The 18,921-nt window shown below is 38.8% G+C and overlaps 1 protein-coding gene across 2 annotated transcripts in view; it reads right to left on the bottom strand.

The window, feature by feature from the left end:
• Positions 1-17,602, bottom strand: part of SLCO1C1 (solute carrier organic anion transporter family member 1C1) — a 69,619-nt gene extending 52,017 nt beyond the window's left edge. For both annotated transcript variants that reach the window (XM_040235299.1, XM_040235300.1), the window contains exons 1-2: positions 17,282-17,602; positions 15,754-15,895 (exon numbers count right to left, since the gene is read on the bottom strand). In XM_040235299.1, coding sequence (XP_040091233.1) covers positions 15,754-15,895; positions 17,282-17,503 — 364 coding nt within the window. In that variant the 5' untranslated portion in view covers positions 17,504-17,602. The remainder of the gene's footprint in view (positions 1-15,753; positions 15,896-17,281) is intronic.
• Positions 17,603-18,921: the final 1,319 nt, after the last annotated feature.

Raw genomic sequence — 18,921 nt, 5'->3', positions numbered from 1 at the left:
TAAGTGGGTATCCCAGACACTACAAAATACCATTTGAACTTCTGTAATATCTGTGGGTTTTGCTTCCTTTATTTAGTAACCTTTCTGGGTTCTCACAAGATAGACTTAGAAAATAAATGGTGATGTATAATCTTTAAAAAAACAAATTGGATATCAAGATTCTTTCATATATACCATTACTAACTTCTGAAAAAACAACAGGTCCAGAGAGGTTTACAAATATGTTTTTATCAAATTTTTGAGTGCTAGATTTTCCCACTTTCTCTCTTCCTCTCTTTCCCCAAACATAGTACTTCAAATAATAGAAAAGAAAGCTACCCAACTCATGCCTATAAGAATAATACAAACTTGTAATCCAAACTAGGAAGCAATAGTTAGAACTGGACATGGAACAACAGACTGGTTCCAAATTGGAAAAGGAGTATGTCAAGGCTGTATATTGTCACTCTGCTTATTTAACTTATATGCAGAGTACATCGTGAGAAACGCTGGGTTGGAGGAAGCACAAGCTGGAATTAAGATTGCTGAGAGAAATATCAATAACCTCAGATATGCAGATGATACCACCCTTATGGCAGAAAGTGAAGAGGAACTAAAAAGCCTCTTGATGAAAGTGAAAGAGGAGAGTGAAAAATTTGGCTTAAAGTTCAACATTCAGAAAACTAAGATCATGGCATCTGGTCCCATCACTTCATGGGAAATAGATGGGGAAACAGTGTCAGACTTTATTTTGGGGGGCTCCAAAATCACTGCAGATGGTGACTGCAACCATGAAATTAAAAGACTCTTGCTCCTTGGAAGGAAAGTTATGACCAATCTAGATAGCATATTCAAAAGTAGAAACATTACTTTGCCAACAAAGGTCCATCTAGTCAAGGCTATGGTTTTTCCAGTAGTCATGTATGGATGTGAGAGTTGGACTGTGGAGAAAGCTCAGTGCTGAAGAATTGCTGCTTTTGAACTGTGGTGTTGGAGAAGACTCTTGAGAGTCCCTTGGACTGCAAGGATATCCAACCAGTCCATTCTAAAGGAGATCAGTCCTGAGTGTTCACTGGAAAGACTGATGCTAAAGCTGAAACTCCAATACTTTGGCCACCTCATGGGAAGAGTTGACTCATTTGAAAGGACCCTGATGCCGAGAGGGATTGAGGGCAGGAGGGGAAGGGGATGACAGAGGATGAGATGCTGGATGGCATCACCAACTTGATGGACATGAGTTTGACTGAACTCAGAGTTGGTGATGGACAGGGAGGCCTGGCATGCTGTGATTCATGGGGTTGCAAGGAGTCGGACATGACTGAGTGAATGAACTGAACTGAACTGAATCCAAACTAGTTGAACACAGTGAAAGAGACCAAATGCAGTTTATTCTAGGAGTGGAAGTGAGTAAAGTTGCTCAGTTGTTTCTGACTCTGTGATGCCATGGACTGTCACCTACCAGGCTCCTCCATCTATGGAATTTTCCAGGCAAGAGTACTGGAATGCATTGCCATTTCCTTCTCCAGGGGATCTTCCCAACCCGGGAATCTAATCCAGGTCTCCCGCATTGCAGGCAGATGCTTTACCACCTGAGTCACGAGGGAAGCCCAGGAGTGGAAAGGTACCACCAAATAAGAAACAAATCTGTTAATTAAAGCTGTATATAAAATAATGGAAAGAGAAAAGTTCCATGGTTGTATTGTGTTCAGTCACTTCAGTCATGTCCAACTCTTTGAGACCCCCTGAACTGTAGCCCACCAGGCTCCTACATCTATGGGATTCTCCAGGCAAAAATACTGGAGTGGGTGATGCCGGGAGCCAGTGTGAGGAAGTCCACCCATGGCAAAGGTCATGAGGAAGGAGGCTCGGCATACATAAAGGTGGGATCGAGCCTCAGGAGACCCCCTGTTCCCGAGCATCTACCCCCAAAACCAGAGTCTGCCTACTTTACTGTTTTATGCTCTCACCTATACCTCTGACTTTATGGGGGGTTGTCCCCCACCACCTCTCTCAGAGAAGGAGTTAACTTGCAGCTCCAGTCCATAAAAATTCCTGGGCGTGATAAGAGTGCTTCAACTTACAAACTCCTCTGATGGCTCTCTAGCCTGCCTGAGCAGGTTCGTCCAGCCACCTGTGATTGTTCACAGCCTCCCAACCGTGAGAGGCACGAGATGCCTTAAACTTTCTAAATACAGATTCTTTTGAGAAGTTAGAAAATTATTAGTATAGTATAGTGGGTTGATCAGGAATTATATTGGTGAAGGGTTTTCATTTGTTCAGCCAATATTTGCTGCCAAGTCTCCATATTCTCTGCCCTTATAATGAATATAACTAGCATATAGGAGAAATAAGTATTAACCTTTGATATTAATCATGTTAAACATTAGGCTAAATAAATTCCTTTCTTAATTGTAACCCACTACACCCTCACCCTATAGGAATGCAACTTTATCTGGTACCTTCGGAGGGTGGTGCCTGGTTTAAGAAAAACACCACCCCTGGAAAAAAGTTTTCTGGTTGATGGACTGTAATCAGAAAGAGCCATAACATGTCAGCAGGCCTCATGGCCAGAAGATAATGTAAAACCCCTAAGACCTTTGTATACATTTATATGAAGCACCTGATTTTGATAAAGGTCAGGTCTGCTGACCCCGCGTGACTCTGTGTTCATCCCTATATATAACAAAAAGTATATAAGCGAACCTGAAAAATAAAGAAAACGGATCAGTTTCTGGAAAGACTGATTCCCCCGTGTTGTTCTCTCTTTCCCCTTCTGGCTGAATTCCCATCTGGAGTGTGGATGCTAGCCAAGCCTGCTAATTTTGCTTCTAAGACCCATGTGAGAGGGAGCCCAAGGTGGGCACCTTCCGCTATTCAAGCGGGCGCCAGTGACCTACGTAGGTGGTGCAAACCTCTTGTCTCGAGGTTTTACTGGTATTCCATGTAAACCAAGTTATTCAGCATCTTTTTCTCCACTAATTTTCCTACTACACTATTCTTTTCTAATCTCTCTTTATATTTCTAATTAAATAGCTTTTTCCTAGGACGCCGACTCTGTCTCCCCTTTGAATTCCCTGGATCCACCAGGTCTGGACCCCAGCAGGTTGCCATTTCCTATTCCAGAGGATCAGACATATAAAAGCACTTAATATAATTAACCATTTATGATGAGAAAAATCTGGGCAAATTAGCTTTTAAAGTGTATCTATCAAAACTGCACAGCTCATAGATTGTTTAATGGTGAAATTTTAAAAGTATTTTCATTAAGGTAAGATGTAAGACAAGGATGCCCATTGTCCCTGCTTCTATTCAACATAGTACTGAGGCCAGTGGAATAACACAAGAACAAGAAATAATATATCTAATAATGGGAAAGAATGATATAAAATTACCTTCTGTTTTAGACAATACAATTGTTAGGAAACTCTACAGCATCTATAGACAATCAATTAAAATTAACAAATCCAACAAGATTGCTGTATACTTGTAACACGAGACATTAATACTCTTCCAGTACCCTAAGAATTACTAAATAAGAAATGTAACAAAAATTCTTTTCACAATGGCAACATAAACTTTAAAAATGTAGGAACAAATATAGCAAAAAATAAGTAGTATATTTATAGTTTGTAAATATAATATTGAAAGCTATAAAAAGACTTAACTAAATGGAGATACATACCATGTTCTTGGATGGAAAGACTCATTAACATAAAATATATCTGATTTGATATATAAATTCTATGCAATTTCAACCAAACCAAATGGGATACTTCAGAAAACTATTCCAAGTGCAACCAAGAAAAAAAATTTTATAGAAAAGTTGGAAATTTTCCTACCTAATTGCAGAGCTAGTTATAAAACTATAATCAAGAAGACAGTCTTGTATAGAGTTAAGGATCAACAGACTTAAAAGATTTACACTTAAGAGATAAGTTTTTATGTGATAAAGAGGGTATTTCAAATACCTGGGATAAGTATATATTGAATTAGTGCTGATTAGACAATTTGTTATGATAATATAAAGAGGCTGCTACCTGGCTTTGAATTTTTTTTTTAATTCTATTTTAGAATGCCTCTTTTGATCCAGCATATAAGAAGCTAGAAGAGTCTTCTTCATCCTAACACTAAGTAAAAAGCTGAAAATTCAACAGATCTTAGATCTGTCAGAGAGGCGGGATCATAGGGTAAACTGCGGCCCTCATAACTGGAGAGACCAACAGGCAAATGCAAAGAATTGTGGCCAGCTGGAAAAGAAATCCACAGCAATAAATCTCCTTGGGAACAAGTTTTATGGTAAGAAAAACCTGAACTCTACCTGACAAGAGGCTCAGCATTGACAATTCTGACGGATGAAAATTCCAAAGGGATCCAGTGACTGAGGGCACCCACACTTTTGTGAGCTTTACTTCAAGAGCTCAATTAGGTTTTCACAGTGATATCAGGGAATAAATTTTTTGTGCTTCCAGCATGGGGAAGGGAAAGGGAACCATTTGAAATATGCCAGGGCACTCTGTTTATGTTAAGACAGCCTGCTTTTAGGGGGAACTAGTAACCAGAGTCTAACCTGCTGGGGCATTATCAGAGCCCAGCTGACCTGGGGGAAGGGAAATACCCGACTCCAGCCATTCTAGCTATCCTGTCCCACCAATGAGGGGCTGGGGGACTGAAAAGCACTCTTGAAGTTCAGAGTCCAGAGGCATAGACTCACTAAGAGCCTAAGGCCCATAGGGCCATAGAATGCTTTCTCTCCCTCACATATTACCATCACATTACTAAAGGCCTATTTATAGCAGCTTCTTTCATCTAGTACATCTTTTCTGGCTATGTAGGAAAATAAAGGACATACTGAAATTAAAAAGAAAAACTTTTGGAAGAGACAGAGCAAGCATCAGGACCAGACATGGCAGAGATTTCAGAGTTGGTAGACTAGAAATGTAAGACAACTATAATTAAGATGCCAAGATCTTTAATGGAAAAAGTAAACAGCATGCAAGAACAAACGGGCAATGTAAATCAGAGAGATGTAAATTCTGAGAAAGATCCATAAAGAAAAATTTTAGAGAACAGAAACACAGTAACAGAAGTAAAGAATGCCTTTGATTGGCTTGTTGGACACAGTTGAGGAAATAATTTCTGACTTGAAGATATATCGATAGAAAACACCAAAACTGAAAAGTGAAGGGCAAAAGACTGAAAACCAATTCCAGAATATCCAAGGATGTGGAACTATAAAAGATGTAACATACAGGTAATGGGAATTCTAGAAAGAGAAGAAAGAGACTAAAGAATAGAAGAAATATTTTTAAAAGTAATGACTAGGAATTTCTATCAAATTAATGTCAGACACCAAACCATAGATCTAGAAAGCTATGAGAACAATGAGCAGGATAAATGCCAAAAACAAACAAACAAACAAAAAAAACCCAGATATGTCATTTTCAAACTATAGAAAATCAAATATGAAATGAATTCTTAGAAAAATCCAACCTTACCTATAGGGGAGGAAAATAATTATATCTTATTTCTCCTGAAAAACCATGCAAACAAGAAAGGCGTATAGAAAGAATTTCAAAGTCTTGAGAGAAAAAAATCCACCAACCTAAAGTTCTGTACCCTGCAGTTATCCTTCAGAAGCAAAGAGAAAATACTATATCAGACAAATTCTGAGGAAATTGTTCTAGTAGACCTGCCTTGAATGAAATGTTAAAAGAAGTTCTTTAGAGAAAAAAGAATAATAAAGTTCAGAAACTCAGACCTCAGATAAAGAAAGGATGAGCTTCAGAGAAGACATAAGTAAAGATGGGCTCCCCTCATAGCTCAGTTGGTAAAGAATCTGCCTGCAATGCAGGGGTCCTGGGTTTGATTCCTGGGTCAGGAAGAACCCCTGGAGAAGAAAATGGCAGCCACTCCAGTATTCTTGCCTGGAGGATCCCATGGACAGAGGAGCCTGGTGGGCTACAGTCCATGGGGTTACAAGAGTCGGACACGATTTAGTAACTAAAGAGAAAAAGAGATAAGTGAAGATAAATGTAAAACTTTTATTTTTCTTATTTGTAATAAGTCCAGCAGATAACAGTTCAAAATAATATCAAAACTGTTTTCAGTGATATATTCTTATGTATGCATGTTTTCTTATATATAAGTGAAATAAAATGATTAATAACAGTGATACAAAGGATGAGAAGGAAGATTTCAAATCGAAAGATACAATCTACCAAAACTCACATAGAAAGAAATAGATAATCTGAATACACCTATATCTATTAAAAAATTGAACCAATAGTTAATATTATACTAATACAGAAAGTACAATATCCAGATAGATTCACTGTGAACTTTTCCAAACAATTAATGAAGAAATTATACTAATTCTCTACAACCTCTTTCAGAAGATAGAGAGGCAATACCTCCTAGTTCTTTGAGGGTAACACTGCCCTAATTCCAACACCAGAAAAGGCATTACAAGAAAAGAAAACAAATTAAAATGTCTCCTGAACATAGGAGCAAAAATTGTCAACAACATAATAGCAAATCAAATCCAACAATATATAAAATAATTATACATTAAGAACAAGCAGGACTTATCCCAGGTATTCAGGGCTGTTTCAGCAATAGAAATTCAATTAATGTAATCCATCACATCAACAGGTTAAAGAAGAAAAATCACATGCTCATATCAATATGTGCAGAAAACACATTTGGCAAAATTCTACAACTAATCATAATATATATATATATAAAAGCTACATGAACTTGAAATATATAGGAATGTCCTCAAGTTGATTTTTTAAAAAACTACCAAAAAGCATAGCTAATATCATAATTAATGGTAAGAAAATCAAAGCTTTTCCACTAAGATCAGGCACAAGGCCAGCATGTGTCCTCTTAAAATTGCTTTTCAATATTTCACGAGGAGTCCAACTAAATGCAATAGAACAACAAAAGGAAGTAAAGGTATACAGATTTGAAAAGAAGATATAAAACTGTCTTTCTTCTCATAGGACATGATCATCTTTGTAGAAAGTCTGAAAGAATTAACAAAAAAACTCCTGTAACTAATATGTGACTATAGAAGTGTTGTAAGATACAAAGTTAATAAACAAATGTCAATCATTTTCTAGTATGCCAGCAGTGAACAATTGGAGTTTAAAAACATATCATTTAAATTCAGTTCAGTTCAGTCGCTCAGTTGTGTTCGAATCTTTGCGACCCCATGAATCGCAGCATGCCAGGCCTCCCTGTCCATCACCAACTTCCAGAATTCACTCAGACTCACGTCCATCGAGTCCGTGATGCCATCCAGCCATCTCATCCTCTATCTTCCCCTTGTCCTCCTGCCCCCAATCCCTCCCAGCATCAGAGTCTTTTCCAATGAGAACTCTTCCCATGAGGTGGCCAAAGTACTGGACTTTCAGCTTTAGCATCATTCTTTCCAAAGAAATCCCAGGGCTGATCTCCTTCAGAATGGACTGGTTGGGTCTCCTCGCAGTCCAAGGGACTCTCAAGAGTCTTCTCCAACACCACAGTTCAAAAGCATCAATTCTTCGGCACTCAGCTTTCTTCGCAGTCCAATTCTCGCATTCATACATGACCACTGGAAAAACCATAGCCTTGACTAGACGGATCTTTGTGAACAAAGTAATGTCTCTGCTTTTTAATATGCTGTCTAGGTTGGTCATAACTTTCCTTCCAAGGAGTAAACGTCTTTTAATTTCATGGCTGCAGTCACCATCTGCAGTGATTTTGGAGCCCCCCAAAATAAAGTCTGACACTGTTTCCACTGTTTCTCCATCTATTTCCCATGAAGTAATGGGACCAGATGCCATGATCTTAGTTTTCTGAACGTTGAGCTTTAAGCCAACTTTTTCACTCTCCACTTTCACTTTCAGCAAAAGGCTCTTTAGTTCCTCTTCACTTTCTGCCATAAGGGTGGTGTCATTTGCATATCTGAGGTTATTGATATTTCTCCCGGCAATCTTTATTCTAGCTTGTGTTTCTTCCAGCCCAGCATTTCTCATGATGTACTCTGTATATAAGTTAAATAAGCAGGGTGACAATATACAGCCTTGACATACTCCTTTTCCAATTTGGAACCAGTCAGTTGTTCCATGTCCAGTTCTCACTGTTTCTTCCTGACCTGCATACAGATTTCTCAAGAGGCAGTTCAGGTGGTCTGGTATTCCCATCTCTTTCAGAATTTTCCACAGTTTGTGGTGATCCACACAGTCAAAGGTTTTGGCATAGTCAATAAAGCAGAAATAGATGTTTTTCTGGAACCCGCTTGCTTTTTTGATGATCCAGAGGATGTTGGCAATTTGATCTCTGGTTTCTCTGCCTTTTCTAAAACCAGCTGGAACATCTGGAAGTTCATGGTTCACATATTGCTGAAGCCTGGCTTGGAGAATTTTGAGCATTACTTTACTAGCATGTGAGATGAGTGCAATTGTGTGGTAGTTTGAGTATTCTTTGGCATTGCCTTTCTTTGGGATTGGAATGAAAATTGACCTTTTCCAGTCCTGTGGCCACTGCTGAGTTTTCCAAATTTGCCGGCATATTGAGTGCAACACTTTCACAGCATCATCTTTCAGGATTTGAAATAGCTCAACTGGAATTCCATCACCTCCACTAGCTTTGTGTGTAGCGATGCTTTCTTTCTAAGGTCCACTTGACTTCACTTTCCAGGATGTCTGGCTCTAGGTGAGTGATCACACCATCGTTATTATCTTGGTCGTGAAGATCTTTTTTGTATAGTTCTTCTGTGTATTTCTGCCACCTCTTCTTAATATCTTCTGCTTCTGTTAGGTCCCTACCATTTCTGTCCTTTATTGAGCCCATCTTTGCATGAAATGTTCCCTTGGTATCTCTAATTTGTTGAAGAGATCTCTAGTCTTTCCCATTCTGTTGTTTTCCTTTATTTCTTTGCATTGATCACTGAGGAAGGCTTTCTTATCTCTTCTTGCTATTCTTTGGAACTCTGCATTCAGATGCTTATATCTTTCCTTTTCTCTTTGCTTTTTGCTTCTCTTCTTTTCACAGTTATTTGTAAGGCCTCCCCAGACAGCCATTTTGCTTTTGGGGGATGGTCTTGATCCCTGTGTCCTGTACAATGTCATGAACCTCCGTCCATAGTTCATCAGGCACTCTATCTATCAGATCTAGTCCCTTAAATCTATTTCTTACTTCCACTGTATGATCATAAGGAACTTGATCTAGGTCATACCTGAATGGTCTAGTGGTTTTCCCTACTTTCTTCATTTTCAGTCTGAATTTGGCAATAAGGAGTTCATGATCTGAGCCACAGTCAGCTCCTGGTCTTATTTTTGTTGACTGTATAGAGCTTCTCCATCTTTGGCTGCAAAGAATATAATCAATCTGATTTCGGTGTTGACCATCTGGTGATGTCCATGTGTAGAGTCTTCTCTTGTGTTGTTGGAAGAGGGTGTTTGCTATGACCAGTGCATTTACATTAGCACCTCCTAAAATAAGTATAAATTTAATAAAATGCATACAAGATCTACATGAAGAGAAGTATAAAACTCTGACTAAAGAAATCAACTAACTCACTACATGGAGAGAGATTATATCCCACATCCACAGGTAGGAAGACTCATTATTTTCAAGACATCAGTTCTTTTCTATTTGATCTATGTATTCAACGCAATCTCAATCAAAACCACAGAAAGTTATTTGTGGATAGTGACAAACTGATTCTAAAGTTTACATGGAGAATTAAAATACCTAGGCAGCCAGAATTAAAATACCTAGAACAGTCAACAAAATATTGAAGAACAAAATGCTGGACAGACACCACCCAATTTCAAGACATGCTATAAAACCATAGTAATGAAGTCAGTGTGACATTGGTGAAAGAAAAGACAGATACATAGAACATAATAGACAGCCCAGCAAAGACCTACATGAATTATAGTTAACTAGTCTTTGAGAGAAGGAATGGCACCCCATTCCAGTACTCTTGCCTGGGAAATCCCATGGGCAGAGGAGCCTGGTAGGCTGCAGTCCATGGGGTCACTAAGAGTCGGACACGACTGAGCGACTTCAGTTTCACTCTTCACTTTCATGCATTGGAGAAGGAAATGGCAACCCATTCCAATGTTCTTGCCTGGAGAATCCCAGGGACGGGGGAGCCTGGTGGGCTGCCATCTATGGGGTCGCACAGAGTCGGACACAACTGAATCAACGCAGCAGCAGCAGCAGCAGCAGTCTTTGAGAAGGGAGCAAAGGCAATACGGTAAAGCAAAGATAAGTCTTCTCAATAAGTGGTTCTGGAAGAACTTGACATCCACATGCAAAAAAACCAACAAAATTCCTGAATCTAGACACAAACATTAGTTTTCACAAAAATAAACTCAAAATGGATCACAGATCTAAATGTAAAATGCAAAACTATAATACTTCTAGAATATAACGTAGAAAACCTAGATGACCCTGGGTTTAACTGTTAGCCACTCAGTTGTGTCCCACTCTTTGCGACCCCATGGACTGTAGCTCATAAGGCTCCTGTGTCCATGAGATTTCCCATGCAAGAATATCAGAATGGGTTGCTATTCCCTCTTCTAGGGGATGTTCCTGTCCCAGGGATTGAGCCTGGGTCTCCAGCAATGGTAGGCAGATTCTTTATCATCTGAGCCACCAGGGAAGACCCTAGGTTTGGTGATGACTTTTTAGAAATAACACTAAAAGCACAACCCATGAAAGAAAAAAATGATAAGTTAGACTTTATTAAAATTTAAATTTTCTGTTCTATGAAAGACAATGTTAAGAGACTTAAAAAACAAGCCACATATCAAGAGAAAGTATTTTAAAAAGCCATATCAGATAAAGGACTGTTATCCAAAATACACAAAGAACGCTTAAAATCTAACAATAAGAACACAAACAACCTGTTTAAAATGTGGGCTAACTACCTTGACAGATCACCAAACATACACTGATGGCAAATAAACACAGAAAAGAGATATTGAAGTTTGCATATCATCAGGAAACTACAAAAAAATAAAAGAAAAAGAAACACCACTACATATCTATTAGAATGGCCAAAATCTAAAACATTAAATGGTGCTGAGGGTGTGGAGTAACAAGAACTCTCATTTGTTGTTAAGCTCTCATTCCAAATGGTATAGTCACTTTGGAAGACAATTTGGCAGTGTCTTACAAAATTAAACATATTCTTCCTATGAGACCCAGCAAGTATGCTCCAATGTATTTCTTCCAAAGAATTGAAAACTTATGTCCATACAAAAATCTGCACACGTTTATAGTAGCTCTATTCATAATTGCCAAAACTTGGAAGCAATCAAGTCCTTTAGTAAATGAATAGATAAAGTCCATCCAGAAAATGGATTATTATTCAGTGCTAAAAAAATTATTTACCCAATATGAAAAGACATGTGAACCTTAAATGCTTATTGCCATGTGAAAGCCACCAGTCTGAGAAAGCTACATACTATATGCTTCCAAATATATAACATTCTGATATGGGCAAAACTATGGAGACAGTTAAAAGATCAGTAGTTACCAAGGGATAGTGGGTAGGGATGGACGGATAGGCAGAGCACAGAGAATTTTTAGGGCATTGAAAGTGCTCTGTATGATACTATAATAGTGGATACATGTCATTATACATTTTTTCCATCCCATAGACTACATAACACCAACAGTGAACCTTAATGTAAACTCTGGACTCTGAATGATAATGAGCTGTCATTGTATTTCATCAACTATAATGAATGTCCCACTCTGGTGGGGGATGTCGATAATGGCAAATGCTATGAGTGTGTGCAAGTAGAGGGTATATGAGAAATCTCTATCTGCTCATTCTTGTTGTGAACCCAAAACTGCCTTTAAAAGCAAAAGCTTTTACATATTTAGAAGAAAACACCTGGGGAAATATTTGTAACAAAGAATTACTATCTAGAAATATTAGTAGATCTTGATATAGAAAAAATTTTGCTTTCCTGGCCATTGTTTGAGAAAGAGTCCTTAGGGGGAAAGCAGTATACGTGGGAAGAAACTGAATGTCCAGTATGTGGATATTAGATGATAATGACAACTGATATTAGAGGATAAATGAAATTGTCCTCCAAAAAATAATTGAAGAATTTAAAGCTAGAGACAGAGGGTAGGAATGGGTCCAGAACACTGGAAGGAAGGAATGTGGAGAGAGACAAAGGAATGAATTAAAATTATGGTCAGGAAAACCACTTTTCTGGAAAACTAGGGCTTGCAATTAACTAGAGCAATCCCTTGATGTTTGGGATAAAGTTTTGCAAGGGAAGTAAGAGGACTTTTATTGCATCTAATCCAGTAAAAAATTTCTATCCTTAGAATGCCCTGGAAGTAATATGAATTTAGACTCAGGGTCCTTTTTCACTTCCTGTGTAACATTAGTACCTTTTATTAAATATAGATTCTCTCAAGATTTGCACTGGAGTCTGGGAATCTAAGAGTAAGTTCGGACTAGATTCTAAGTTTCTTCAGCTCTAAAATATTTTTATACTATAACCTAGAGTAAGCACTAATCAAATAAATATTTCGTGTATAATTTTATATCTGTGTATTTCTTCTTCTTTCTGTAAATCTAATTTATTCTTTTGATCTGCATCAGTTTCCTCTTTGTACTTGTTTCTTCTCTTGATGCAGCGTTACCTTTACCTTAACTCTCCATGGCCTTTTTTGTAAGCAAAAATTATTTATTTTTGGCTGTGCTGGGTCTTCATTACTGTGTGCCAGCTTTCTCTAGTTGCAGCAAGCAGGAGCTAGTGTCTAGTTGCAGGGCACAGGCTTCTCATTGTGGTAGCTTCTCTTATTGTGGGGCGTGAACTCTAGGGCATGCAGGCTTTAGCAGTTGTGGCTTGCAGGCTCAGTTGCCCCATGGCATGTGAAATCTTCCTTGAGCAAGGATCGAACCCACATCCCCTGCATTTGCAGGTAGATTCTTAACCACTGGATCACCAGAGAAGTTCTCTCCATGGTTTTTCATTCTATTTGGGGTTGAAGGTAGGGCAGGCATCAAAGAATACATCTACTAACCAGACCTATCTAAGGCAGGGGTCCCATAAACCCCAGAGCCATGGACTAGTACTAGTCTGTGGCCTATTAGGAGCGGGGGACACAGCAGGAGGTGAGCACTGAACAAGTGAGTGAAGCTTCATCTATATTTACAGGAAGCTCCCCATCGCTCACATTACTGCCTGAGCTCAGGGAAACAAGCCCAGGGCTCACTGATTCTGCATTATGGTGAGTTATATAATAATTTCATTATATATCACAATATAATATTAATAGGTATAAAGTGAACAATAAATGTAATGCACTTATCACAATGTGATCATCTCAAAACCATCCCCCTACCCCTGCCCATGCCATTCATGGAAAAATTGTCTTCCATGAAACTGGTCCCTGGTACCAAAAAGATGGGGAACCACTGATCTAAGGAGTTTACACAAGGGAGTGATATGATCAGATGTTTTATAAAATTGTTACACAGATTACAGCCCATTGATGAAGAGCATTAACATTGTATTGAAGCTTGTTGAATATGCAGGACCTTACTTCCCTTCCTACAGAATCAGTCTATGCATTTTAACAAAATTGTCTAGTCATTCACATGAATATTAATGTTTGACTAGCACTGATCCAAGACATTTTTTCTGATAAGGTGATAAAAGATGGATTTGGGAAGCAAAAGCCTGAAGGTAAAAGATTACCTTTATACTCTCTTCATTCTTATTGCATTATTTAGAGTGCATGCTCAGTCACTAAGTCATGTCCAACTCTTTGCAACTCCGTGGACTGTAGCCCAACAATCTTCTCTGTCCATGGGATTTTCCAGACAAGAACATTGGAGTGGGTGGCCATTTCCTTCTCAAGTTATTTAGGGTAAGAACTGAAATACATAGTATGAACTTGTATGATCAGGCCACCCAAGATAACTCCTCTTGCTCTCTGTACCTGTCCAACCATGGCGTGCTTCAGTTACACCCTACTCACATGACCTTTCTATATACTTTACCTTCCTATATACTTGACCTTCCAGCTACTGATTGTTCTAACTTCAGATCAGAACATCTCCACAGAACAGCTTATCAAAGGGGCAATAAGGGGGCGTGTCTCCTACTCATCCTGGGAAACAAATGAGCCAACCTGAAATGAATTCCCCCTATGAATGGTAAGCTCCCCCCTCCTCCCCTGGAGCAAAGACTACCACCCTGTCCTGCCTGCCCTCTTGCTCCCTCTTCCTGGGGCGTTGCTCCAGGGCATTGCTTCTTCTCAGATAAACCATTGATGTCTCTGTCACTGACTCCAGGCTCTATGTCTTCAGTTAGAGACTTAGGAATATGGTGGGGGTGGGGAGGTGGGGGAAGGAAAGAGAGGGTGGGATGCATGGAGAAAGTAACAGGAAAACATACATTACCATATGTAAAGTAGATAGCCAATGGGAATTTGCTTTATGACTCAGGGACCTCAAACCGGGACTCTGTGAAAACCTAAAAAGGTCAGATGGGGAGAGAGGTGGGAGGGAGGTTCAAGAGGGAGAGGGCGTATATATACCTGTGGCTGATTCACACTGATGTATAGCAGAAACCAACACAAGACTGTAAAGCAGTTATTCTTCAATTGAAAAAAGAAAAACTTTGAAAAAAAAAAGCTGGGCCATGTACAGGGCTTGCTAGCCTGTGACCCAACAGAATGAAAAAAGTAATGTTGAAGAGTTGAAAAATATTTCTTCACTCTTCTAAGGATCAAGTGAAGCTGAACCTGGAGCCATTATTATAGCATGTTGCTTGAATTTCAACAGGCAGTAAGGACCACAGAGGCTACTAATTTTTTTATTTCAACCAAAGATCAAAGACTCTTAGTTTATCAGTTTAGGAAGATGACTAAGTGGGATTACACTCTTTAAAAAACTTCTGAAACAGTGACTAAAATCTCTTGATCTTTTCAAGTCCTGAGAGGAAGTATAGAGTTGGTGGCTAACCAAAGACCCCAGAGAGTAGAATTTTTGTTTCCTGCTTTACTCTAGTGTTGTTATTAATAGAATTCCTTTATCTTGTTACTAGGCCACTGGGCAGAAACACTCCTTCTATGGCTTAACTTTTTCTTAAATTATCACAATACATTTTTATTGTAAAAATTTTATTGTAATAATTCAAAGACCTCCTTTGAATTCTTCCAAATTTTGAATCACAGGGCTTCCAGAATATAACTTTTGTAAAGATGTTTCCCCACGTACTTCTAACTCAAAATACCAGCAGCCTTTCACCCTCTCTCCTTGAAAAATCTCACTCTGATTGAAAATTGTGTCAGTCATATGATAGAGAAAATCTGGGACAGGATGTTAATTGTTTACTTGGAGAGAACAAATTGCCTCTACTGTAGCACAGGGCTTCCCAGGTAGCTCTGTGGTAAAGAATCCACCCACAGTGCAGGAGACCTGGGTTCGATCCCTGGATCAGGTAGATTCCTTGGAGAATGAAACAGCAACCCACTCCAGTATTCTTGCCTGGGAAATTCAATGGACAGAGGAGCCTGGTGGGCTACAGTTGCTGGAGTCACGAAAGAGTCGGACATGACTGAGGACTTATGTACACACTGTGGCACGAGGCCGTGGCAAACTATGTCCAAATAAGATTTTACACATAGAGTCTGATTTTACACATTGAGCAGATAACAGTATGCCATGAAGATGTCCTTCAGTCATGCCTAGAAACTTTGTACTTAAAAGTAAAGTCAGGTATCTGTAATACCTACCAATTTCAAAACTACCGTCAATAATGCCCACCAGTGAAGAAGGGATATCAAACCTTCTCTCTATCTGAGTGATGGTGCTCTTCAGATAGCCTTCTGCCAGTGCTTTGGCAAAGTAGACAAAAGACAAGGCACCCAGGAACGCCTGGAAAATATGACAGGTCACACTTAGTCTAAATCCAGCCTGACCTAAAACTGGAAATTTGATAAAGAGACAAACACAAACCAAGAACCATGGAACAAGCTTGTTGCCATCAAAGATTTCATTCAAACAGTCTTCTTCGCACCTCAAGCTCATCTGAAGTTCTAACAATTCAAATTTTCTTAGAAGTAATAGATTTTCATTTATAATGTATATTGAATTTCTTCTTTCCCTTTCTCCTCCCCTTCCTAAAGGATATTTAAAGGTATCTTGGCTTTGAAAAGAAGATCTGTTGCTTGGGGAAGCAGAAGGAGGAAGGAGGCATTGAAAGGTAAGAAAATAAAAACCATAAACCAGACACTTAACGTCTTGTCACAAGTCTATTACTCATGACTGTATTTCACAGGGATGGTACGTGTTCCAGCAGGGAACGTAATGGGCTGAGAAGCAGAACTACTATTCCTAGTGATTAAGTTCATATTAAAGTTAAATCAACACTCAGATTCTTATTCAGTGAACAAAATATTTGTTTGATATCTGGCTTGGGTGTTTTGTTAGACCTGGGTCTGTGATGGAGTATCCATAGGTAGATTATATGGAAAAAGCATTGAAAATGTTTGATGTGAAGAAGGTACAGGAACTTGGAGTCACACTGAATTCCATTTAAAAGGGGATTCTGTCCCTTACCATGTGGGTAGGAAAGTCAAAATTTTTGTTTATAGAACAGGAATAAAATGGATGTTTTGTAGATTAAATGTTGCAACTGTGCATAGCACAGTAACTGATCCATGGTAGATATTTAATAAATAATAATTTCTTTTACCTCTCTTCTTTCTGTTTAGGAGGGACATTCAAGTGAGCCAGAAAAGTAATTAGAAATTTAACCTGCATGGTCAAGCAAAGATTGCTTTCACTGTCTGGCAAAATGTGATTTTCATAAATTGCATCTAAGATCACTTTTTACTTTTCATTTTAAACTTTGTAGTTTGTATTGGGGTATAGCTGATTAACAATGTTGTGATAGTTTCAGGTAGAGTGCAAAGGGAATTGGCCATGTATGTATTCTCTCCCAAACGTCCTTCCCAACCAGGTTGCCATATAACACTGAGCAGAGTTCCATGTGCTATAGAGTAGGTCCTTGTTGATTATCCATTTTAAGTATAGCAATGTGTACATGTTCATTTCAAACTCTGTGATTATCCCTCCCACCATCCTTGCCCTTGGCAACCATAAATTAAGATTATTCTTTTAAATGGAAAAAAATTCTCACTTGTAGTTACAATGTGTAGAAAATATCTGGATCGAGAGCTAAGAGCATGGATTCCATCAAATTCTCTGACACTCTTCAGTTAACCACTTATGGTTGTTAATCACTTAATTGCTTGTTACCTTTACTTGACAACAGCAGGGTTGTTTCTCCTCTGAGGAGGGATATTCTGTTTTAAAAGAAAGCCTCCCAATAGGTTGCATGGAATTTTTGCTGAATAACCGGATATTTTCTTTGGATGAAGTGTCCATTTTGAAAAAGTTCCTTGATTCTGATCTGTCAAAGTTGATTTTTAAAGTATATTTAAAAAAAAAAGTTAATACACATCCAGTTTTAATTTCCATGCAGTTTGTTAAACAATGTTTTTATTTCACAGTAGATCACAATTCTGTAGACATAACACTATGTGAAGCTCCCTTATTTTACCACAGTAAGTTGGCAAAGTTTTTCAATTAAAATCGACCAGGATAACTGATTAAGCAATCCTGCTATTGGGAGTCAGTAGCCAGCATTCTTTCTCAATCCCTCCAGTAAGCCTCATTATAGCAAAGAATAAATTTAAATGTTGCCTTTGGAATAAATAAACAGGGAGAATTTTGCTAACTTTGTGGTCTTGCCAACTAAAACTAGAGGCAAGCAGGAAGTGAGGAAGAGGAATTCAGCCATTTGAATATTGATTCATTGGAATTAAGTCTTTAAAACCTTTAAATCTATTATCTTGGTGGAATGAATAGAAAAGACTGATGCCCTTGGTAGATGCATATAATACACCATGACTCCTATAGGGCTGTAGCATCCAAAGTAAGTCTTAAAATATGGGTGGGGGAGAAGGGGACCACTCTGTGTAACATTTTAGTCTAACAAATAGGGAAGCAGCATGATTTATGCCTCAGGCTTAGTTTTCATTCAGGCCCGAGTAGTCTTTGGTATGCTTTAAAGTAAGTAAGATACCTCCTTTCCTGAGTCTAATTTCCCACCTTCCTTTGTCCTTACTAAACTTTTCACAGGGTCATATACTCTAACCTTCTTTTCTTTTGATTCTCATCAATATTTACATATCCTGTTGAGGCCTGATAGAGGCCATGACTAAAATAGGCTGGAGCAAGCATCCCAGAAACAGCTGAGTCACTGCCCGGGCGGGATCAAAATTTATTACCCCTGACGGGAGGACTCAGCCTGTCAGCATGCTCCCAGTAGCCTGGTCTGTGCCAATCGGGATGAAGATAGATATCTCCTAAGAAAGCCCGAGCGCGCAAAAATCTAGCCAATTGATAGATGCAAAGAAACCCTTGTAACCAATCCAACCTTGCCAATTCCGTCTTTGTCCTAAACTTATAAATACTACTGTAATATAGGGCTCGGGGCTCTGGCTTTATTCCACTGTGTTGGATGCAGCCAGGGTCCTGGCTCGAGCTAGCAATAAATTCCCTTTTTGCGTTTGCATTGCTGTGGATGTCTTGTTCTCTCAGTTCTGGGGATTGGGACCTTGGGCAAAACAATCCTATGCCCCCACTTCTTTCAGTTCAGTTCAGTTCAGTTCACTTCAGTCGCTCAGTCGTGTCCGACTCTTTGCGACCCCATGAATCGCAGCACGCCAGGCCTTTAGGATTCCATATAGCTCACTGCCTGCCTGCTAAAGTAATCTTAGTGAAGGGATTTAGAAATAAAATAACTTCTGGATCACCCTAATGTTTATTAGATGATGTATATATACATAAACAGAGATTTTCCATATTTTCATCACATTAAAAGAATGACATTA

The sequence above is a fragment of the Oryx dammah genome, unplaced genomic scaffold, assembly GCF_014754425.2.
Source record: "Oryx dammah isolate SB20612 unplaced genomic scaffold, SCBI_Odam_1.1 HiC_scaffold_29, whole genome shotgun sequence".
Lineage (NCBI taxonomy): Eukaryota > Metazoa > Chordata > Mammalia > Artiodactyla > Bovidae > Oryx > Oryx dammah.
Note: the sequence above shows the minus strand (reverse complement) of the source record. Positions and strands in the feature narration are given on the sequence as shown.